The 23,882-nt window shown below is 41.6% G+C and overlaps 2 protein-coding genes across 4 annotated transcripts in view; both read left to right on the top strand.

Moving 5' to 3' along the window:
* The first annotated feature begins 667 nt into the window (after positions 1 to 667).
* On the top strand, positions 668 to 13,234 carry TMEM41B (transmembrane protein 41B). The gene is made up of 7 exons (XM_065683001.1): positions 668 to 882; positions 2,463 to 2,580; positions 3,702 to 3,830; positions 5,567 to 5,660; positions 6,511 to 6,615; positions 8,530 to 8,668; positions 9,569 to 13,234. The coding sequence occupies exons 1-7, from the start codon at positions 789 to 791 to the stop codon at positions 9,736 to 9,738; spliced, it is 849 nt and encodes a 282-aa protein (XP_065539073.1). The 5' UTR covers positions 668 to 788; the 3' UTR covers positions 9,739 to 13,234.
* A 6,024-nt stretch (positions 13,235 to 19,258) lies between these two features.
* Positions 19,259 to 23,882, top strand: part of DENND5A (DENN domain containing 5A) — a 72,393-nt gene continuing 67,769 nt past the window's right edge. For 2 of the 3 annotated variants that reach the window (XM_065682995.1, XM_065682994.1), the window contains exon 1: positions 19,260 to 19,520. In XM_065682995.1, coding sequence (XP_065539067.1) covers positions 19,412 to 19,520 — 109 coding nt within the window. In that variant the 5' untranslated portion in view covers positions 19,260 to 19,411. Of the gene's footprint in view, positions 19,521 to 23,882 lie in introns of all 3 variants that reach the window. The other variant, XM_065682996.1, reaches the window with a different exon arrangement.

Genomic DNA, 23,882 nt, shown 5'->3' with positions numbered 1-23,882 from the left:
ATAAAACTGTATGAGGAAATAAGTGCTTCGAGGTCAGATTCAGCTTGAATGCCAAGGGATGTGTGGACACTGGGACATGACCCTCCAGCTTTTATGAGGGATTTCAAACCTTCTTGCTAACAGGAAGAGACACAAACAAAATCCTGATACAGCTGGCGGGGTTTTCTTTCCTCCCGGGAAAGAGCAATCCAGCTCTGTGGAAATAGCACGCTGAAACTTTCTTCTCGAAAGAAAGGAACAAATCAGATCGAAAATCAAAACTGTAAAAATCAAGTAACGAATGCTTCTTCCGCTCAGACCCCAATGCTGTTCCAGTTCAACTGAGGTACAGCCGTCTGCCGCGGGGTTCTCGCCACCCTCTCTGAGGGACGACGTAGACACACACGGAAGTAAAGCCGCTCCCGCACCTCACGCCGTTACTGAGGTAACACGAGCTCGCACAGCCAAGTTTTACCGTACTTCCCGTGAGCACGGCCGGCCTGCCCCCAACGCTGGAGAAACCAAACTGCACTCCACCACACTGCGGGGGGCACCCTCGCACGCCTTTTAAGCCGCCCAAACCAACGACACTCTGCTGTCGCGCATGCGCCGTGCGGCCACGGGGGCGGGAACGCGACTGCGACCCGGTGGGGTGAGCAGAGCCGAGGGGAGGAGCGGAGCGGAGCGGGGAAAAGGGGAGGAGTGGCCGGTCTCAGCCCACCTTCTTACCGCGTCGTTCGGTGCCGGCAAGGCCTGCCCTGGCCCTGGTTCGCCGGTCGGCGGGCGGGCCCGGGGGGTGTCGCGGAGCTATGGCGCAGCGGAGGGCGGCGGAGCGCGGGCCTTGCCAAGCGGCGGCGGCAGCGGCGGCGGCGAGCGCCAAGCAGCAGCGGCAGCTTCTAGAAGGTGCCGGGGGTTGGGGCAGCGGGAGCGAGCGTCCTGCCAGGGGTTAGCTGCCCGCACAGCCGCCCGCGCGGGCCGGGGGCGGTGTCGGTAGGCGCAGAGGGTAACGTCCCCGGCCCGCGCGGGCGTTTGACACGGCCGCTTCAGGGGCAGCCGGTGTGTGAAGGCCTCGCGTGAGGAGAGACTGCGGGAGCTGGGCCTGTTCAGCCGAGAGGAGACTGAGAGGGGATCTCATTAGTGCGTAGAAATGTCTCAAAAGCGGGTGCCAGGCTCTTGTGCAGTGGTGTCCAGCGACAGGATAAGGAGCAATGGCCATAAACTAAAACGCGAGAAGTTTCACTTCGACGTGAAGAACAACTTTGCACTGAGGAGCACTGCAACAGGGACCCTGCTCTCGCTGTCCCTGCTTTGGCAGGCGGTTGGACTAGATGATCTTTAGAGGTCACTTCCAACCCCGATGATTCTGTGATTCATGCTTGTAACTGCTACATGGATGTCTCCTTCGGTCTTAGCTCAGCCGGCACTCACGCTGACCTCAAAGCGGGTAGAACTGCCAGCTTGTCCAGGCGGCTGTTTTGTCTGTGGGTTTCATTATCCTTTCACTGTGTTTTGCAACAGTGAGCTGGCAGTTTGACCCGCTTGAATGTTGCGCCTTGGCAATTAGTCATGCGACCTGTATTTGGGAATTAAAATACAGCCTTGCTATTTTTTTGTGTTCTTCACGTGGCCAAGACTGATGCTCACTGTGAAGGTGTGCTCCCCTGATAGTGTCAGAGTGTTTTAATACATACGCACCCTAGTGTGGGTGCAGCGAGTTCTGTCTATTCCTGTTTTAAATTCTGTGTGGGTATAGCTGTATTTGTGCCAATTGTTGTACTGCATGTATATGGTCATATTGGTAAAAATCTAAAGTATAGAAGCAGCCTAAAATGCGATTTTGTCACATATTGAACTCCCATTGCTTCCTTTATACGAGAATTCTAAAGCTAATAAAAGCTTGTGTAGACGTATCCAAGAGAAGTCTGTGAGTGTAAAATATATGTAATTCTGAAGTCTTGAGAACTGTAATCCTTATATCCCAAGTTGGTGTGTGTTTACATATGTTTTTTCCTGATGGGTCTGTCCTGACTGGCTACTGGCTCTGGTGCTCTTTCTTAGGAGGGGAAAAAATATAGTGAGCATGTCCAGAATTGCATTATCATACTGAAGATTTAAGTTTGAGTTAAATCTTTAGGTAACCAGACTGGCAAATGTCTGTCAAAAAAGTTAAAAATACATATGGCTTATTTTGTTTGCTCTGTTTTACTTTTTACAAATTTATTAATTGATGAATTATTATGAATTGTAGAAGTGGACTTCTACAGGATGTTTGCCAGTGTAAGAACTTCAGATGTACTTGAAAGCTTTCAGGGAATGTGAGCAGTGTGTTGTATATATTATTGAAAGTATTGGTGGGAAGATCATGTTCACAGAGAGCTTACCTTGAAGTTTCCTTATAGTTTGAAGTTTGAAGTTTGAAGACTGTTGTGAGAGCAGTGGTGTTTTGGTTTGGCTTTTTTAACTTTGTTATTGTTGGATTTCAGGAAAAGCCCAGGCAGAAGGTGGATCAGCTCGAACATCACTGCTTATATTAGTGTCCATCTTCTCATCAGCTGCTTTCCTTATGTTCCTGGTATATAGAAATTTCCCACAACTTAGTGAGTAAGTATGGCAGGAAAAGTTAATTTATTTGCTTTTCATTCAGTACCAAATTGTAGAGGAACCTACATGGGGTTAAGTGATCTTTAAACTGACATGAGTTAATTATAGACAGAACCTAACATAAATGTGAGCTTATAACCTGCAATGTGAGGATACAATGCATTAATATTGAACTACTAACTGGTAGGTTCTGTGAAAACAGAGTTGTACTTGACCTAGGATTACTCTGCCACCGTTGAGATACCATGTTTTGAAAAGTTGCTTGCTGTCACATTAGCAATGGTAACTCACTATGTTCTTAATGCTCTTCAGCTGAGAGGCAAAGCATGCTTGGGTAGGCCTAGGTTTGAAAATTCCTTGTGCGCTGGCATAACTGGAGGCTGTCATCAGAAGGGGACATCCTTCTTCTTTCATATCTGAGCTTCATGTTCTTTTTTTCTCCTTTTTTGTTGCATCTAGTACTTGTGTTGGGACGATAGATAGTTTGACAAGATGGAAGTCTGCTTGTCTGACAATTTTCTTTTTTTCTTTTAGTAGTTATTTTTCTGTCTGATTAACTTGCTCAACAAGTTCAGTTTGCAACAATCCAGTCACTAAGTCTGGTACAGCGGAAGAGAGGACACTCAACTGTGCTGCCCAGGGTTGCACCAGATTAAGGTGTGACATGAGATTTTGCTCTTAAAGCTTTGTTTGTTTGTGAGGTAGAACTTTGCTGCTGCTCTTGCTGCACTTCAGATGTTAGGACCCTAGTGCTGAGGCAGTTACAGTTGGTTTTGGCTGAAACGTTGAGCGCTGTTCAGTTGCCATGGTTTGGTTTGCGTAATTATTTGATTTTGATCAGTACTTGGTAAGAAAAAAAAATTCTAGGAATGAATCAGGTTATTGTAATGAATAAAGAAAGTTTGCAAGTGTCTAAAATTGAGGATTTTCTAATGCAAAACACATTGTAAATATTGTGTTCATCTGAGAATGTTATCATAATAATTCATGTGGTTTGTTTGATGAGGCTGCAGTTTAGTGATGTAGTGTGTCAAATTACCTATATATTCAGTAACTAATTTTATTGTACTGTTTGATTATACTTACCACCATTTCTGCCCTTTTTTTTCCTTTTTCTCCAGAGAAGAAAGAGAATGTATAAAGGTTCCTAGAGATATGGATGATGCAAAGGCCTTGGGAAAAGTCCTGTCCAAGTATAAGGACACATTTTATGTTCAAGTGTTAGTGGCTTATTTTGCCACATACGTTTTGTATCCTTTTTCAAATATAAAGAGCAGTTTTGATGTCATATTTATCTCAAAGAGAAATCTTGTATGTTATTGATTATGGGTGAAGGTTAACCTACCTAGTGTGGTTATAGACACAAATATTCCAGAATCTTTGAACTTAAAAACATTTCTTTCAAGTTTCAGTATGTTTTTTGGACTGCAAGAAAGGATTGAGTAGAAAGAAATTGGTGCATCATCTATACTACTAAATGGTGGTGGGGATTTGCATGCAGCTTCACCTTGACTCTGTCTGTTATGGACAATATTTTTAGCTTTGATACTGGACTCGGTCTCATTTTACTGATTTTCTAACTTTTTAAATTGCAAACTGAATTTCCAGTCAGAAATTACTGTTGATCCTAAGGAATACTGAGATTACTGCACTGCTTTTCCTTGAGATGTTCACAAGTGCCATGTCAGGGTAATGTACAGAATATTTTGCAGCATTTCTGAGGGAAAGTGTTTTGAGCCTTCTTTCACCTCCGCAGTGCCCACATTCAAAATAATTCCTTTTAGAGAGCTAAATTTCTGAAGTAGTTTCTGCCTGGGGAGACAACAAAGACTACCTGTGTTCTTTGTTAATTTTTTTTCTGAGTGCTGTATATATTAATTAATCATTAAACACACTCTTAACCAGAACACTTAAGTGAAGGTCAATAACTTAAAAGCTGTGTAAGAGGTCTTTTTTATAGTTTAATGCAGGAGGCTTTTGTAACTCGGAGAAAAATCAGCATTGGATGTGCCATTATTAAGTGTCCTCTAGCTTGGTCTTTTTAGGTGTAGTTCACAAGTAATAGATTTATAAAGAAAATTAAAATGTTAGTTTATATATTAACAAGAAGTGGAACAGAATTGGCTGTTTATTGAATTACTATAGCAGCTGATATGATGACGCTTACTGTCTTAGCAGTGGACTTGTGTTCAGCTGGCAAGCATCTTACAGTTATTTCAGAACCTTGACACTTAGAAAAAGTTGTACTGGTTCTAATGGACTTAAGGAAGATTATTGGGCTTTGTGATATTTCAGTCAATTCAACTCAGATAAAATAGTTTGCAGATATAATTTTGCTTTATATTTCTATCTGAAGTGGGCAATACGTCCTAGTCTCAAGCATACCTAGCAAGCCTTAAGCTAAAGGGCCTGTTTGCTTATGATGCAGAAACTTAATTTTTGCCTCTTTGAAAAATTCTGACTGAAATTAGTGATCACGTGTCCTAGTTTTATCTAGTGATTGCACCATATCTATTTGTAAGGAAGTAGAAATTGCCGTCATGTATGTCTGTCTTCCACAAAACTCCTAGTAGTTAATGGGCTTGGGCAGTTCTGTGAACATTTCAGAGAGAATATCTGAAATTTACATATCTCTAGTCAACATTGTAAAATCGGAAGTATGTGTTTCCTGTAATGTTATGATAAAACTTCAGCGTCAATTGGAGCACAGAGAAAGAAGACTGTAGTACAGCTTTTATTACTTAGTGAATAATTTTTGTATGTGTAATGATCAATCTACTGCTTGTTCCTCTTCGGCTTTATTTGCTCCTCTGCAAATGTGTTTTGAAATAAAGATCTTTAGAAGCTATGCCTATTTATATTTATGCTTTTTCAATTGTAATATATATATCCTGACTGCTTATAAAATTAAGAAATGGGTAGCTTTTAATTTTGGTTAGTTTGTTTTCTGGTTTGTTTTTCTTTTTTCCTTAAGTAATGGACCCAGCTTGCAAACGTTTGCTATTCCTGGGTCTATATTTCTCAGTATCCTGTCAGGGTTTCTTTATCCCTTTCCATTGGCCTTATTTCTTGTTTGTCTGGTAAGTATGAAAACTAGTTTGTGAGGGCATGTATTTCTGTCTATTTGGAATATAACCAATCATCTGATCAGCTTCCTGTTTGAAATTATCAGAGTCTGAGTGAAATAGGGGTGTACTTCTGTTTCTGAGGAATGAATAAGTTCTCAATCAGGTCTGTTGTGAGAATGGTGTTACCCACAAAATTCACTGTAGCATCAGGTGATGATCCAAAGGACTAAACTGTTTCTCCAAATGTCCTTAATAACGGAGGCATCTGAGTGGGAATCAGCCAGAGTTCCCTTTACATTTGTTTAGCATCCACCAGAACCCTATTGTAATTTCAGAACACAATTATCGCATAGCAAAACACATTTATTTTTAAATGGCTTACATACCCAAAAAGCTTCATTTAAGATACAAAATGTATGTTAATGACAAGCTTCAAAAAATACATAAAAAAGATGCAATCATAATGAGCTGTAGTACATAAGAATGAGATAATTGTGTAGGTGTAGAGGACCAAGTTGATGATTTTTCAAGTTAACATCTCTTTAATGCTGTTGTGCCCTTTATTTGCAAAGCTTTCACAGTTCAAAATCTTAAAACTGTAGAAGCACTCAATATTAACTGGTAAGTAATCAGCATTGTCTACTTTGAATTTTGATTGATCTAGATGCCTTGGAAATAAAGGAACAGTCTTGTCCAAGAACAGCATTCTTAGAGAGTGTATATACTTCTGAAGGAGAGCCCCTCAGCCCCAGTGGAGGGCTGCATAGGAGCAGGTATTATGCAGCCATGTAGTTAACAGGGATATAAGGCTAAGATTAATTGGACTTTCTGCTCATTTGTTCTTTATTTTTTTGTTTTTCAGTGTTCTGGACTTGGAGCTTCATTTTGCTATATGCTTTCATACCTAGTGGGACGTCCTGTTGTATATAGATATTTAACAGAAAAAGCAGTAAAATGGTCAGAACAGGTAAATTTTTTTTTAGAGATGCTGAAATTTGTCAGAAAATGTGTAGTATAATAGCATAGAAAACCAGGGCTTCATGCTTATGTATCTAGTTACAAACAAAGGATTCTGCCTCTTTTCTGACACTGTGTAATTACTTTCTCTGAGCATTTTTAAACAGCGGGTAGTATTCCTGTTTTTATATTTCCTGTGAGGAAGTTATTTTTACCTAGGAAGAGTTTGCAACTGATAACCCCCCTGATTTAGCTGATGTCAGTAGGAAACCTCTCCAGTTTCAATTTAAAATAATAGCTCTCCTAGCATCAGAACTAATGAAAGCTGGGTTTGTGTTATTTATAGGGGAAGAAAACCCATAGCTGTATGTTTGATTGCAAAACCTTAATTTGAAGATGATGATGTGGTTGGAGCATTTGGAAACTTTCTTTTACAGTATCTGATAACATTACTTTCAGCAAGTGTTAGTTGTCAGATGAAGTTAAAAAATTGCAATTCAGAATCATAGTGTGATTAGTATTTGGCCTCATGACTCTTGCTTTGATACTGTGAAACATGAGTTGTTTTTTATGGAGGGGGCAAGTATGAAGCACGACTTACAAATGTACTCTGTTCAAGATTTATTTTTTTTAAATTCATGTAAAAGTGGTCTAAACTTCTTCCCTATGAGATAAGATGTGGAACTGAGTCTGATACATTTGAACTTATTAAATAATACTGTAGTATTTTGACTCTTGACCTAAGTAAATCCTGGTATCACAGTGTAATCTTGAGGCTGTTCTGGGTAACAAATGATTACTACTTCCACTAATAGAACTGGATATGTGATTTCAAATTATGTGATTACATGTGCAGCTCGTATCTCACTGTTTGCAGGTTAATTGGACTATATCATGCTTGCATTTTGAGGACTAAGATGCAAGGTTAATCAAGGTTTAAATATTTGTCCTTCACTAAGATTAAAAAACCCACAGTGGTATTACTGAACAATAGCAGGGCTACTGACTTCAGTGTTGTAGTTAGACCTAAAGCTGGGGGGGAGGGAAGTTGCTGCCTGAGATTTAAGATGGAACTGCAATCAGACCAGGTTTGATTTCAGTTGTCTGGGGCCAGATGACCATGTTTAGGCTTGGCGAAGGTCTGCCATGCTAGGCCAGAAATGGTGGATGTTTTGCTATTCTTAAAAGTTGGTTTGAGGTTATAGTTCTCGCTTGAAAGGGCTGATGTACTAAAATAGGCTGGAAGGAGAAGAGACTTTGAGTCCTAGTGTAATGAACTGGGCTAGGCTCTAGACTTGAGAATATAACTAAGACTGTACATGAGGTTGAGGCTACTGTGATTGCTCCTGGGTGAGTAATGCTGGGTGTTCTGACTTCTGGGTTAGATAGGTTTTGCAACTGCCTTGGCAGCAGTCACCTGATAAACTTCAGAGCCATGACCTGGGTAAGTTTCCAAGAGAAGAATACAGCTGTGTTTCAAGTTTGATCATGAGTCACCATGGAATGGTTTAGGAGCAAATGTCACTGCTAGTTCCTGCAAAAGCTTTAGGAATAGGATGACAAGCTGGCCATGCTGATTTGGGCTACAGTTAGGCAGAGGTTGCTGTGTTCAAGTTAGGGTTAGGTCTGCTGCTGTGCCTGATTACTTGTTTGCTGTTTATGTTGGCTGATTCATTGCCATGCTCCACTATAGACTGGTATTTCCAGACTAACTTCAGTACTGCTTAACAGTTGATTCACTGATGACTCTTCCTTGAGTCACTCATTGTTTAGCTGATTTTTGTTTGCAACTTGTAACTTTCTACAAGAGATACTAAAAAAACCCCTAAAAATACTCTAGTAGTAGAATAATTGTTTAACTATTTCATGTATTTTCAAGGCAGGCATTTTTTTATTGATTATGTTGTTGGTTTTGTTTTGGCAGGTTGAACGACACAGAGAACACCTCATTAACTACATAATATTTTTGAGAATAACACCTTTTCTTCCCAATTGGTTTATCAATATAACATCTCCTGTAATTAATGTGCCATTGAAAGTATTTTTCATTGGCACTTTTCTAGGTAAGAATTCTGGTTAGTGACTCGCGGTTTGGGGTAGCCAGCCAGTGGTATTATTTGCACCTGTGTATGAGTTATTCAGCAGAGATCATCACCTAGTGGACAGACAGACGATTACACAAGAATATTTTTGTATTTCTCGATGTGTGACGCTTGTACCGTCAAAAGATTTTTAGTAGTCAGGACTATTCTGATGCATTGAGTGAGAGGTAATGAGCCCAGTCTTAATTACTTGATTAAGGAAACATACATTATAAGAACACTGTACTGGTAACTTCTTGTTTCACTCAATGACTAAACACCTTCCTCAACTTCTGTAAGTTCCTATTTTGAATTCAGTATAACTGTGTGAGGATGTATGGGACTTTGATCTGAGGGATTTTTAATCCCCGCTCCATTTTGTTCATCATACTATATCTTCCTAGGAATGAATTCATAATTTAACTAATGTAGTGCTAAACACTTTAGGTTTGTAATTGGCATATTTTTGCAAATGATTTTTAATCTGCTTGGGAAACTATCCATATTTTTCCTTTATGCACTTAAAATTGGTTTGTAGAGAGAGCTTGAAATCTGCAGAGTCTAAAGAGCAAAGATGCTTTTATTAGTTACCTGTGTTTGGTATTAAAAATATTTAAAATGGCATAAAGCCATTTCTTTTGATAAGGGTTTTTTTTGTCTTTGATTTTATATTTACACTTCTCTTAAAAAAAAACGCAAAAAAACCACCAAAAACAAAAACCAAAAAAACTCCAAACGTGCAAGGCAACAGAAGCTGAAAATTTGCATCTTAAAAGTTTGACTGATTTATGTTTTGTTTTGGTTTTGTTTTTTTTTTTTTTTGCTGACAAGCTGGTTATTTTTATTCCTTTGCTTTCCTACCATTCTAATTCCCCACTCCAGGTGTGGCACCACCGTCTTTTGTAGCCATTAAGGCAGGAACAACGCTGTACCAACTTACAACAGCAGGGGAAGCTGTTTCGTGGAACTCTGTTTTTGTTCTCATGATTCTAGCCATCCTCTCCATCCTACCAGCTGTCTTCCAGAAGAAACTGAAACAGAAGTTTGAATAAGGATCAGACTGGACCAGAATTTCCCATACTTCATCTCAGGATCAGCACTTCTGATATTTGTATATTTGCTTTTCTATTGGATCTTAAGCAATTAAAGAGGAGGCTTGTAATTGATAAGAATGTCTTTAAATGAACACATGGCCCAAAACTGAAGGAACTGTGTTCAGAAATGTACTACATATAGTTTTGTAACCAAACCATCAGTGTTTTACTTTGGGAGGGGGTGTATGTGGCACTGAGGATGAGGGAAGTGTAAACACAGATGTAATGTTTTGCTCTGATTATATGCAGAGCAAAAAGTGTAATGTAGACATAAACTACAGATAATGCTTTCTAAAACTTGCAGGAAACCTTAATTATTCAGTCCAGTTTTGTAATATTCTCTGTAGGTGTGCATGTGATCTGGTCTGAGTACATTTCCTCATCAACAACATTTCTGGGTTTTTTTGCCTTTGGGAGTTCCAAAATAATAACAATATAATAACGGTGCTCACTCAGAAACAGAGGGGGTTTTGCAGTACTTTAATTACAGTGATATTCTGATTGTTTACTTCTACTTACTAGTGCTGTGTGGATTTAAATACTTGAACCAACATCTTCTTTAACAGATTTAACTGGATTAACAAAGGCAAAGTGTCACATCATTCCCTCTTGTCCTCTGTAAAGTTTTATTCTGGGAAAGACATGAAAAGGGAGAGAGCAGGTTAGAATTTTGATCGTGGCTGGTTGATGATTTTTACTTTCTAATTTTTATTTTTTTACTGTTGATTATTTTGCCAATATTTCACTTGCTTAGATTTATCCTGCCACTTTAAGAAAATGATTGTATGATTATATAAAACTTTCAGTTCTCAAAAAATTTAAAAATGTTTAAGCAATTGTTATGGTTTAGCCCTAGCCAGTAACTTAGCACCACGCAGCCACTTGCTCATCCTCCCTTTTCCCCCCCTCCACAGGGCAGGATGGGGAGGAGACTCAAAAGAATGTAAACCCCGTGGGTTGAGATAAGAACAGTCCAGTAACTAAAAAAAAAAGTAAAATATAGTGATAAGAGAATACCAACAATAACAACAAAAATATTTATAATAGGAAATAATAACAACAAAAAAAGCTCAGAAAACACAGTTGCTGACAACCTGCTGACCTATACCCAGCCAGGCCCAAGCTGCGATCTGTCCCTTCTGGGTGACTCCCCCCAGTTAATATGCTGGGCATGACATGCTGTGGTATGGATGTGGTAACCCCTTTGGCTAGTTTGGGTCAGGGGTCCTGTCTCTGCTTCCTCCTGGCTTCTTGTGCCCCTCCTCACTGGCAGAGCATGAAAGACTGAAAAGTCCTTGACCAGAGTAAGCACTACTCAGCAGCAACTCAACCATTGGTGTGTTACCAGCATTATTCTCGGACTAAAGCCAAAACACTGCACTAAAACTGAAGCACTGCACCAGCTGCTAGGAAGAAATTTAACAGCTGAAACCAGGACTGTATCTGCCCCTTATTCCATACCATTTATGTGAGGCTCAGGTTCCACATTTTCCAATATACCAGTATCTTTTTTGTCTCTTTTATATACACACACACACGTATCATTCCTTAGTCCATGGACCATCGCTACAAAGTTTGCTGCATTCATTCAGTCCATGATCTGTTGTAACAGTCCTTCAGGGCAGGAGACATGGTGTGTGGTGTTGGATTGTTGTGTGATGATGTCACCACTGAGCTCATCTGGTCTCATCAAAGTTCATTCGTTGTTGGGGTGATGATCTGAGGGAAGTCAGTTTCAGTGGATGGTGACCTGAGGACAGTACTGGGAGACTCCTGCTGCTGCTTCCAGTTTTTCCCATGACTGTTCTCTGCTGATGTTCGTGACAGTACGTATTTTCAGAGCCCGGAGTGACAGAGACGGGCATACAGCTGATGGGCTACAGAAGCCTTATATAGCAGGCAACACGGTGTAATTGAGTTTATTGGCTGTTTTCCCCAAAAATTAAATCCCCTTGAGGTACACACCAGACTTCCGCATCTTCTCACATTACCCACAAAGTATATCCACGTTCCTGAACAAAAGCAATCCTGTGAGTGGGTTTGCCTTTACCTGAAGCAGGAATAACCCCGACTGTCTTCCCCAGCAAATTCTTTATGTGCACCACAGGAACTTCACCCCCCTCTGCAGTACATAAAGGTTCTGACTGGGCTGGGCTAGCCCAGTTGACAGATCCCCTAGTGTTGACCAACCAGGTGGCTTTTGGTAAATGTGTATCCCAGTGTGTGAAAGTCCCACCGCCCATTGCTCTCAGTGTAGTTTTTAACAGGCCATTGTACTGTTCAGTTTTCCCAGAGGCTGATGGGGATGTGCTGTGGGGATAGTCATGATGTGCTGTGGTATGGAAGAATCTACTAGGAAGAAACTTAACTGTTAAGCTGAAACCAGCACAGCAGTGTAATTTTAATTACCATTTCTCAAGCAATACATAAAGAGTATAAAATTTTCCATTGCAGGTTGATTAGCTAGAAGAAATGTCAGGTAGGCAAATTGCTGCAATTCTTACTAAAAAGCTGATTCTGAGTAATATTCAAAGCATCACATAACGGAAGGCTTTTGTGTTAGTGTATGTAAAATTGACAGGATCATTCCGTAGTCTGGTAAGTCAGTAACTGGCAAGGGGCAACCAGCTATGATTTACCTTTAAGAAGAAGTATATATATTCACTCAGTAAGGTATATGATACCTCTCCTTGTATGCTTATAACTGTTGTAGCTTGTAATGTTAGTGGAATTCCATGAAGTGATGCCCTGATCAGCAAGGAACTGGGGTGTGCATTAAAGTTTTATCCTACTGAAACCGGTGCTGCTTATATGCTTTAAGTTGGTGCCCCTAAAGTATCTTGCTGAAATGGCAGTCGGCACATTAGCATATGCTCCAATTCAATCGTTTATTTGTGTCTTCATGTTATCATATGATAGATCATTGTTAGCAGTTCCATAAATGTGATAATGTGGAAGGTACTGCTACCTTAAAGGGTTTTGGGTTTTTTTTTTGTAACATAATGTTAACTGACTCCTTCAATTCATCACAGTACTACATGTAAATATTCAGTAAATATTATTGATACACTGTCTTTTATTTAAATCCAGGCTGTACAGTAAATGGTATTTTTGACATAGATGGGTAAAGGAATTCATATCACTACTGTTTGCAAGTTTATCGTAAGATCATTTAGCTTCAGCAGTTGGTTTGTTACTCGAATTTACTCTAAAAGTGTACTTTATTGGCATTTAAAACTGAGCAGTGATTACTTCTGTTGCTGCAGTTTTGATGTCAGAGGTCGCCTACCCAGGGGATTTATTCCATAGTAAACTTTAGTGTGAATTTAGCTGTTGTAAGCAAGTGTCTCCTGGACTGTTGGCGTGTGAAGTTGCTGTACATTTACAGCCTACTTTTCTGCATAGTTAGTTTTTCATGCAGATGAACTGTCAGAATAAACTACTTACTACTTATTGCCCAGTGTTTTTTCTTAGAATTTGCCTCAATTTCTGGTCAATTACAGATGCTGTTGTGAAGTCCTTTCTGTGGTGTATAAAGCCAGTGTTTGGTGGAACCAAGGTTCTAAAGACTAAAGAGGGAACACTAAATGCTAAAGAAGGAACTGAACTTTTTCAGTTTAACATGAATCATGCTATTGCTTGACATTTTCACTTGAGTTATATTTCACTGTGTAGATGGGATCAGGCTATGTCATTGAAAAACCTATTGTGTTTCAGCCATGGACTGTGTTCCCATCACAGTGGCTAAAAGGCACTAAAAGACTAAAAAGGTCAAAAATAAGGTTCTTTCCTTTTGCAAAACCTTAGTGTTTTGGGGTTTTTTTAACCTGTTCCTTCTATGTTTACTTCAGCTGCCAATGGCCCCAAGCGGTTTCCTACCCCACAAGGACTAAGGGTGGTGAGGAGTAAGGAAGGCCTTGTGGAAAAAGACAAAAAAGCACTGTGTTGTGGAATACTCTACTACCCTACAGTTTTAGGGAATCCAGCAAGTGATCCAAGAGATAGCTGTAATATTTTAATAGGAAGAAAGTGACTACCATGAAATGAACCAGGACAGGCAGGTGTAGCTTGCATTTTACTTGCAAGGAGTGACCTGTCTATCTTTTGGAATGTTTTGTGATACCTGCATGGCATCATCACTAAATGCCTCTTGCCATTTGATAATAAAGCTATTACATAAAACATGGAACGTTGTATCTTCTAGTACAATGAAGAATACTAAACTTCACATTAAGCTTATCTTTTTTGTTGACCTGTTTAAAAGGGATGAATTCTTCTTAAATGGTGTTTTTAATGACTGATTAAAATTAAATGGAGCTGTTTACATGTGTAGATGAGATTAGTTTCTACCTCTATTTCAGGATATGTAGATAAACTTGACTTTTCTGTCTAATTTCTCACAACAGTAATATTGAAAAGTTTTTGTATTTTGCACTGAAAGGTGTAATTTGCTTTTTTATAAATTCTTGACGAAAGGCTCATGTGCTGAAGTTATAATTCATCTTCCCTTTATATTCTGTTCTTTCCAGTTTATTAAATTCTTTTTGTGCCTTGTATAGAAAATTGATGCTGAAAGCTTGCCAAAAGCTTAAGAAAACAGAAGTAAAAGTTAAAAGGTGTGAAGTCTTTCTTAAAAAGTTAGTGAATGATGCTATTACGTAAAGTCAAAGCATGGCTTTTCTTGTTAGGTAACTCTGAAAGATTTTTGTGTATTGTTCCTGAGCCTATTCATCCTGTATAGTTTCTGTGATAACCTATTTTTATGACAGTAACTAAAATGCAGTGTGGATTGCTCTGCTTTGCATAAGAACTGGTGTATGTTTCCTGCCTCATACTCTGCAGTTCACTGGGATTAAGCTGCCCTACCAGCAGAATAGACCCAGCCACGTAGCTGATCCAGGACTGAAATACCCAGCAGTTACTGCAGGTACGATTTTGTGAATGTACAGACTAGCTGAAATAGGAGCCTTTGTGAGAGTGTTGCTACAGGAATGAAATTCGTACCTCCAGTGTTTTGCACTAGAATTTTATTAAAGGAACAAACCAGGAAATGCATTTCTTGTTCAGTCACATACTTTTTTCTTTCTTGAGATAACAGTGGAGTAATAACTCTGGGAATTATGGGAGCTGAAGCACTAAGAATCATGCCTTCTAGTCAAATTCCTCTGTTCAAAATTAAGTTGGGCACAGAGAACAAATCCTGCCCCAGAAGTGCTGCCTGAGTGCCTGTCCATTTCTAATCACCCACTACAGAGCTGTGCCAGAAAGGGGAATTCAAACTATCCCTCAAATATATAATACTCTATTTTTCATAATGTAGGACAATCACTTTTGCAAGATTACAGAATAGTTTTGTGTGGTTGGGGTTTTTTTTTTAGTTTGTTTTTTTTTTTTTACCCCTCCAGAAAGCTGAAAAAAATACAGGTCAAATTGCAGAAAACATTTCTTCTGTCGTAAACGGTGTGAGGTTTGTGAATCATGTATTTCAGTATAGCAGTGTTAAGAGGGAAAAGTTTTGACAGGAATGTGGGATCCAGAGTGAGCTCTTCAGATTTCCCCTCAAAGAGAAGTCAGTTATTCTGATTATTTCTATGACCAATCGGTATCTTGCAATGATAAACATTTCTGTTTACCTCTCAGCTAGTGGCTCTATAGCTCCAGGTCACCCAAACTGAAAGCAGTTATGGCCTTTAAATAATGGCAATTAATATGAATAAGAGCATAATATGTTTACTAACATACCATAACTCCCCGTCCTGACCTACTGTAGTAATTCATATTTCATTGTTTCCTAGTACACAAGGGAGAATTTGGGTCTGGATTATGAGAGCTAAATCAATGACTGGTGTATAACTACACAAGAGGCCTTGTAAAAGCTTCTTTCTGTAGAAGGTCTTCAAAGCACAGAAAATTCTGCTTCTGCACATTTCTAGGACTTCAATATCATCTTCATAGCCTCAGGGGGTCAGCAGGCTCTGCAGAGGAGTGCCACAGTGGGACATACCTTTGAAAATTTTGCATTGTAACTAAGATGCAATGTTACGAGAATAACTTCTGATTCTTTTTTCGCAACACTTGCCCTTGAGCAGTTGTATCCAATAATTTGGAATTTGCAGTGTTTACTGTACTTGGAAAAATTCCATGCCATGAAAAGGTGCTTTGAGCAAATCACAATTCCACAGACTTTCTCAACATCATAAATAATACTTAGGTGTTCTTGAGTAAGACCACAACACTAACCACTACATTATGAATTCTTCTAAGCAATTCACAAAGTTTACTGACAAAATTGCCATATTTTGGGTGTTTCCTGTGATGGGAATGTTGCTCAAGAAGACTGGCAGATTAAAGCTACTAGCCTTTGAATTAGGCATCAGAGATTCTGCTTGTGGTCACTAGGCAAGAGTATTTCAGAAATTAAATAATCATGGGGTAGAAGATACAATAAGAGGAATGGGAGGAGGAAGCGCAAACTGTTTAGGTACATGTACTGGATCGTAGAATCATATAATCATAGAATAGTAAGGGTGCGGAAGGACCTTAAGGTCATCAAGTTCCAACCCCCCTGCCATGGGCAGGGACACCTCACACTAAACCATGCCACCCCAGGCTCTGTCCAACCAATCCTTGAACACTGCGAGGGATGGAGCATTCAGAACTTCCTTTGGCAACCCATTCCAGTGCCTCACCACCCTTACAGTAAAGAATGTCTTCCTTATATCCAATCTAAACTTCCCCTGTTTAAGTTTGAACTCGTTACCCCTTGTTCTATCGCTACAGTCCCTAATGAAGAGTCCCTCCCCAGCATTCTTGTAGGCCCCCTTCAGATACTGGAATGCTGCTATGAGGTCTCCATGCAGCCTTCTCTTCTCCAGGCTGAACAGCCCCAACTTCCTCAGCCTGTCTTCATACGGGAGGTGCTCCAGTCCCCTGATCATCCTCGTGGCCCTCCTCTGGACTTGTTCCAACAGTTCCATGTCCTTTTTACGTTGAGGACTAGATTTAAGAGATACGAGGCTGTAAGCTGGCTGGGAAAGCAGAGAATTCATCTGACAAAGTATGAATGAGCTTGTCCCTTGCCTTGTTGCATAGCAAGGCATCTGTGCATTCAAATATTGCTGCTCAACAGCTTTTCTAGTAATCCTCTGCTTGCTTACAAGCCCATCTAACTTTATTTGCTAAGTCTTCTAAATATGTGGTTATTGCTGGAAATGTTAAAATGCAAGTAAGAACAATTCTTCTATTTCCCCATTTTAGTCTTTATTTGACAAAAACCCCCACCAATATCTGTGCTGTTTCCCTAGACCTTCTTGCAAGTCCTTCCAAGACTCTGAGGCTGTGACTTTTGCTCATAAGGGTTGACTTATGAACTACAGTTCAGGCTTACTCAAAAGAAGTTTACTACATGCTGCATATTGTCCTTTGCCACGCTGAAAGCAGATGGAGAATCAAAATGTGCACAAAATGGCTAGAGAACACAGCAGAATAAGAGCAATCAGTTCTAGCTAGTTTTGTTCTCTGTTGCTCAGTTCCGCAAACCACCAGGCAAGCTCAACACAATCTATATGTATGCGCTTACTGTAAAGCTAACATGAGACTTTCACTCTAATATTGCATCTAATTATCCTGCTATCTTTATTGAAATTTCTCCTTCGGGTTCACTATTGGCTTAAAATTGAACTGCCAGAGCTGTCAATCAAATCTAAGCAATACCTTCATTCATTGATAACCAATTCTGTGGCACATACAACCTTAATCAAGTGAATACCAACAGTGCCAGTGCTTCTTACAGTTTTTCCTATTTCCCAGAAGGATTGAAGGGCTGTCCACAATTCACCAGGCAAAATGGCATCGAAGCTTAGTTATTGTACTGTAAAAGGCTGTAGACCATTGACAGTGAAGTCTTATGAGCTGCTCTCTCTTAATGTCCACAAAGAACTCGGTCTGTAAACTCATATATGAGAAGATTTTTATGCTTGATATGAAGATTGGTGTCTGATGAATTCAGCATTATGGATGCAACCTTAACTACTCAGGCAGTCCTAGATAATAATCCTAAGAGACTGAAAAGTTTTAATTTCTCCTTTTATAAGCCCTACAGGGTAGGGAAGAATTCGGATGTGAAAGCCACAAATAGAGAACTGAGTGAGGAGGGGAAGGGGAACTGCTTACAGACCTAATTTTAGTCTAGCAAGGCCATCTGAGGCCCCTCTATGGTCAGTGGAAAGAAGTACAGTCAGCTCAGAGCATGGGTATGTGTTACCAGTCCCTCAGCAGCTTGGTTTGAGTCATTCGTGTTCTTCCCCAGGGGAACAACCGTTTCCTTTCCATGCTGGGCCCAAGGGGAGGGATTTCACTCAGCTGTGCAAGCCTAACTGTTAACAGAATTGTCTGTGATGTTAATTCAAATGGAAAAAAACCCCTCCAACAACCAAGCATCCAAATGCCCTAACACCAAACAATGCCAAAAGCACTTCCCTGGCAGCCACCCTCTCTCCCCCAAGACCTGGGCTAGTTTCAGGGTATGGCTGCTCCACCATGCTGCTGAGTCACAACCACTGGGGCAGCAGCCTTCAGGGAGCAGGGATGAGAAGCTGTAGGTGACAGAGAAAAGATGGCACTGGTGAGGCTGCGCCTTGAATACTGTTTTCGATTCTGAGCCCCTCACTACCAGAGAGACATTGAGATGCAGGAGCAGGTCCACAGGGCAATGAAGCTAATGAAGGGTCTGGAGAACGAATCTGATGAGGAACAACTGAGGGAACTGGGGTTTAGTCTGGAGAAGGCTGAAGGGAGACCTTCTCGCTCGCTGCATCTACCCGAGAGAAGTATGAAGAGATGGATGATCTCTTCCCACATAACAAGTGATAGGACAATATGTAAGAGCCTCAAGCTGCGCCAGGAGAGGTTTAGATTGGATATTAGGAAACATTTCTTCACTGAGAGGGTGGTCAGGCATCAGAACAGGCTGCCCAGGGAGGCAGTGGCATCACCATCCTGGAAGTGTTCAGAGACCAAGTAGATGAGGCCCTCAGTGACATGGTTTCGTGATGGGCTTGGCAGTGCTGGGGTAACGATTGGACTTGATCTTAAAGGCCTTTTCCAACCTACTTGATTCTACGGTTCTATATGCTTCTGAAGCACCACCGCAACTAAACCGTGCCCTGAGTGAGCAGCCCCTGGCAGAGCCTTCTCGTCCTCTCCAACTGCAGAGGGGGCAGAGCCTCCCTGCCGGAGGAGAGCCTCTGAGGGAAGCCCCTCAGCCCCGAGGCTCAGACAGGTGCCTGCGGTCCGCCCCAGGAGCGCCGGGGCACACCCGGCAGCGACCCGCCCCACCGCACGCTCACACAGCGCCAGCTCCGCCCGCGCCTGCGCACGCACCGCCCCCCGGCTGGCCCGGCAGCATCACGTCATCGGGGAGCCCAGGGCGCAGGCGCAGCATTGCGGTTCCCGGCCCGGGCCGCCCCTCCGCAGGAACCGCTGGGGGCTGTACCCACAATGCCGTGCGGCGCTGCCCGCTCCGCTCCGTCATGGAGGCGGCCGGCGCAGCTGGCGCAGCTGGCGCAGCCCTGTCGCCCACCGCCTCCCGGTCTCTCACCTCCTGAGTGCCCCGCACCCCTCGGGCTCCAGCATGAGCGGCGGCAGCGGCGGCGGCTCCTCGGCACCCGGCCGCTTCGCCGACTACTTCGTGATCTGCGGGCTGGACACTGAGACCGGGCTGGAGCCGGACGAGCTCTCCGGTGAGTGGCAGCGGGGCTGGGGGGCGGCGGCCGGCGGCCGTCAGCGGGCGGCTCGGCCGTGGTGGCGGCGGCGGCGGTTCTGGAGGCGGGGTCCAGCCCCGCCGCCTCTCTGCTTTGCAGACCCCGCGGCGCTGCGGGGAAGCCGGGGGAGCGCCCCCCGCCCCGGGCACCGGCGCCTCGGGATCTGTGTAGCTGCCCTGAGTGCTCGACCTGCAGGAACGGCCAGCTGTGCGCTGCCGTGCGTGCGTGGAAGCGTACCCAACTTCTGACAAACCCGGCAGAGAACCGCTCTTAGACGGATTTTTCGACGGGAAGGCGCTGTGGTGGCCGTGGTTATCATTTTAGGTCATCTCTGTCTTAGCAGTGATATACTGCCCTCCTCTTGGAGCTTGGCTGTATTTATCAACTTTTAGTCAGGCTTTTGGACGTTTGAAGCCCACAGGGAATCTTAATGAATCAGGTTCTGGAGAGAAAGCAAAATACTTTTTGCTTGTTCAATATTAAGTTTTGTTGTAGCATAGCGTAAGGATTCTATTCCAGCAGTGTTGGAAAATAAATTAGATTAGGAACTATTTATCCCGTTAGATGAGAATGATCACACCAAATACGCAGCTAAATTGTGTCAGACTGTGCCACAACACTGCGTCAAACCTGTATTTCTAAGGCTAAAATCTGTTCTTTGTTTTAGCAGCAACTTGCTTCAGCTTTAGTTTCAGTGTACTGGCTTCAGTTAAATTAGATTGTTGCTTAGTATCCTTAGCTGTCCAGAAAGATACAGGAACGCAGTTGTGAAAACCTGACCTAACATCAAAAGTTATTTTGTGTATTTGAGCTCAGAACTTGACCCGTGATGTGCTCTTTCTCCCCTGCCTTTTTTAATTAGCTTCATATTTACAAGATGTCATGAGAGTTTTTTTCCATCATTGTATTTAAACCCTTCCTCACTAAATAAGACCTTGTTTTTTGTGGAACTGAATTTGAGTTACTAGAACTGACTTACATTGAACTCACCTAAACTTTGGCTATCATGGAAGCTTCTTTTTTTGTTGTGGTTTTTTTGTTTTGTTTTATTTTGTTTGTTTTCCCTTCTAATGACTTCAAACAAAATTTCTCATCCTGAGCAGTATCTTACCCTAAAAGAATTCGTGTTTGTCTGATGTTAAAATAACTGTAGACTACAGTTTGAGTCTTAGAGACTGAATACAGCATATTGGTCAGTTCTGTAGTGACACTTTAATTTACAGCATCGATTTGATTTAAGAAACTCCAAAGAAGATAATGCAATACAATTTAATTGAAAGATACGTGAGGTTCCACAGATTTTTCTTGGTGAAATCACCAGTGAGCAAAGTTTCTAGATTGAAAACAGTTTCTGGTGTTGATTTTGTTATTCATTTATTATATGTATGTTGATTTTGTTATTCATTTATTACATATCTATTTGTGTAACATAGTGCAAGGCACACTCAGTAATACTTTCTGGTCTTGATAGAAATGTAAATAACTTTCCTCATATAATTAAACATAAAAGCAGCAGTGTGTTATTCTGAGCCAGCTATCTAATAGGAAACTGGAAGACATCAGTGCTTTATTTAAAATACTCTGTTTGAGTGCGCAGGTCTGAAAGATGGAGCATTTGAGGTCTTTCTTATATTTACTTTCCTGTTCAAGGACTGCACCTACAGTACATGAAACTGTAGTGTGCAATGTATCTTGGATTCTGCTATTCCACTGTGATACAGTAATGGTGTTGCTTTTGACAAGGTGTGGGGTATGGGGGAGAATAGGTTTTGTTATTTGTGTGTGAGACTGATTTTTGCATGAATTTAGGACAGGGTTTAAAAAAAGAGGGGGAGAAACAAGGGGGAGGAGGCTAAATTTATGATAATGTCACAGTGTATGAGCTAGCTGGAATTTCAGTGCCTTTTCTTGAGTTTATGTTATTCATAATGCATGATAGTGTGACTGATAATGCTTTCAGATTGTGTCTTAGGGTACAGCCTTCTCCAGTGTCCACCAATATAAATGGAAAGGGCCTCTGTTGATTTCAGTGGGTTTTGGATCAAGCTTTGAAATACTTTGTACTTCCTGGAAGGCTTTCTTGTTCGAATGAAAGAGTTATTGTCCGCTGTTTCGCCCCCCTTCCCCCCTTCTTACTTCTGTGCTGAAAAATAGATTCTGAATCCTTGTACTGTTGAAACAATTTGCTTCAGAAGTGTCCATTGTTGGCAGAGAGGCACTGGCACTTGAGCTGGTGGGCAGGGTGGGGACCAGGGTGCTCCTCAGCACGGTGGAGCCGGGCACACTGGGTCTCTCCAGGGCTCTGTGCATTGGGGCTGCCGGAGCTCAGACTGGCATGATGTCATCGCTACCCCGCTGCCGGGGCCTCTGGGGATGCTGCTGCCACACTTTGTTCTCACCGAGCTAATGAAACTGTGCATTTCAGGTATTCAACCTTAGTACTGATGATACAGCGTTTTCTGCAGGCTTATAAATGAAGTATAAGATCCTGAATTGATGCTCAGTCTAGGTCCTTTTCTTGTAGAGGCAGCTCTGATGGCGTTTTTCTTTGTATGGTGGAAGCTTACTAAATAGCACAGCTGTAGCACCTTTTCCTGGAAAAGTTGGCTGACTGATGGAAAATGCACAGTATATGTATATATATATTTGTTTTCTTTTAATCTAGTGAGAAATGCTATACAGGACTTTGTAGTTATTCTCTATTGCTAGGGCACTTTTATCCCCAAATTTAAGTGATCTTTTTTATTTTGGTAATTGTGCTCTCACTGGGTGACCTGTTAAAGCAGATATTAAAAAATAAAAAATTACTTGGTCATGGTAAAGCCAAACAAACAGCAAAAGCCCCCCACAGCTCAAACCAACAACTTGGACAGGAGAGGAGCTGAGGCACAGTTTCACTTTTCCAGATGATGTTGATGTGCCAGAAGTGATGACAGAAAATTCTAAAGTATGCTGCAAAGGTCTGTTACAGATACATTTCTTTCGTAGAGGAAATCACAGAATGGCAGATGTTGGTCCAACCCCTGCTGAAGCAGAGCCACCAGGAGCCCAGGACAGCATCCAGATGATTTCTGAGTATCTCCAAGGATGAAGATACTCAGTCGCTCAGGGCAACCTGTGCTTAGTCACCCTCACAGTGAAAAAGTGTGTCCTGATGGTGTAAATGCAACCTCCTGTGTGTCAGTTTGTGCCCATTGCCTCTGGTCCTGTCATGGGGTACCACTGAAAAGAGCCTGTCTCTGTGCTCTTTGCAGCCTCTCTTCAGGTGTTTATATGCATTGTTAAGCCTTCTCTTCTGCAGGCTGAACAGTCCCAGCTCTCTTGGCCTTTGCTCATACAAGAGGTGCTCCAGTCCCCTAGTCATCCCCATAGCCCTCTGCTGCACCATCTCCAGTAGCTCCTGGTCTTATTTGTACTGGGGAGCCCAGAACTGGATACAATGCTACTCACCAGGGCTGAGTAGAGGGTAAGGATCAGCTCTGTCGACCTGCTGGCAGTGCTTCAAGTAGTGCTGCCCAAGATAACATTTGCCTTCTTTGGAGCAAGGGCTCATGGTCAGCTTGGTGTCCACCAGGAAATGCTGAAATACATGGACTACCAAAAATTTAGTGTGTAATATAACTTACTGTAGTGCTGCAACGTTATGATAGGGTTTCTTAATTTAGACTCAATGACTGTGCCCTGCAAAGGTATGGAGAATGAAGTCATGCCTCAGCTTATCACTCAGCTGAAGTCTCTTATCTGTTAAGTTAGTTAGATGTGATCTGTGTGACAGTTGAAATGCTTGCACTACATGGAACTGCTGGGGTTTTTGTTCTGTTTTCTTTTTCACCCAAGATTTTGGTTTCTTTTCCTTCGTGATGGTGTGTTAGTTTTTAACAGTCACTTGTCAATAGAGTTTGTTTATTTCAGAGTGGCAGAACAAAGGATGGTCTTGCCATTGCATTATACTGTATGTGAGATTGTAATCTTGGAGTTGCTATTACAAAGTATGGAACTTGGACCCAAATATCTGGACACCGTATTCTAATCTTAAGATTCCCTATTGCACATGCCTTTGTTGTCTTGATTATAATAGTTATTTTAGAAGTAAGTGTTGCAAAAAAAGAAATAGTGTAAAAAACAAAAGGGGGGGGGAGAAAGAAAATGCTTATAATCTGTGAAGAAAAGATTGATTTAATAGTAGGATAGGTTTTAAAAAAGTCGTAGTCTGGAAGATTAAAGCCAGTGACTAGTCTGTCACCTGTATTCCTTTCTGACTTTCTTCCAAGTCTGAGCTGCTCTTTTAAGGTTTAGTCCAAAAATTAATTTGTACAATAGATAGACTCATGTTCCTTTTGC

This window comes from Lathamus discolor, chromosome 6, assembly GCF_037157495.1.
Source record: "Lathamus discolor isolate bLatDis1 chromosome 6, bLatDis1.hap1, whole genome shotgun sequence".
NCBI lineage: Eukaryota > Metazoa > Chordata > Aves > Psittaciformes > Psittacidae > Lathamus > Lathamus discolor.
The sequence above is the reverse complement of the archived record's forward strand: the minus strand, read 5'-3'. Positions and strand labels throughout refer to the sequence as shown.

What these genes read in the sequence shown, in the direction of transcription:
- TMEM41B (XM_065683001.1), top strand. Translation starts at nt 789, where the DNA reads ATGGCGCAGCGGAGGGCGGCGGAGCGCGGGCCTTGCCAAGCGGCGGCG. An exon ending in CCTTATTTCTTGTTTGTCTG is followed by an intron (nt 5,661 to 6,510) that starts GTAAGTATGAAA and finishes TTTGTTTTTCAG; the next exon opens with TGTTCTGGACTTGGAGCTTC. An exon ending in CAGTAAAATGGTCAGAACAG is followed by an intron (nt 6,616 to 8,529) that starts GTAAATTTTTTT and finishes TTGTTTTGGCAG; the next exon opens with GTTGAACGACACAGAGAACA.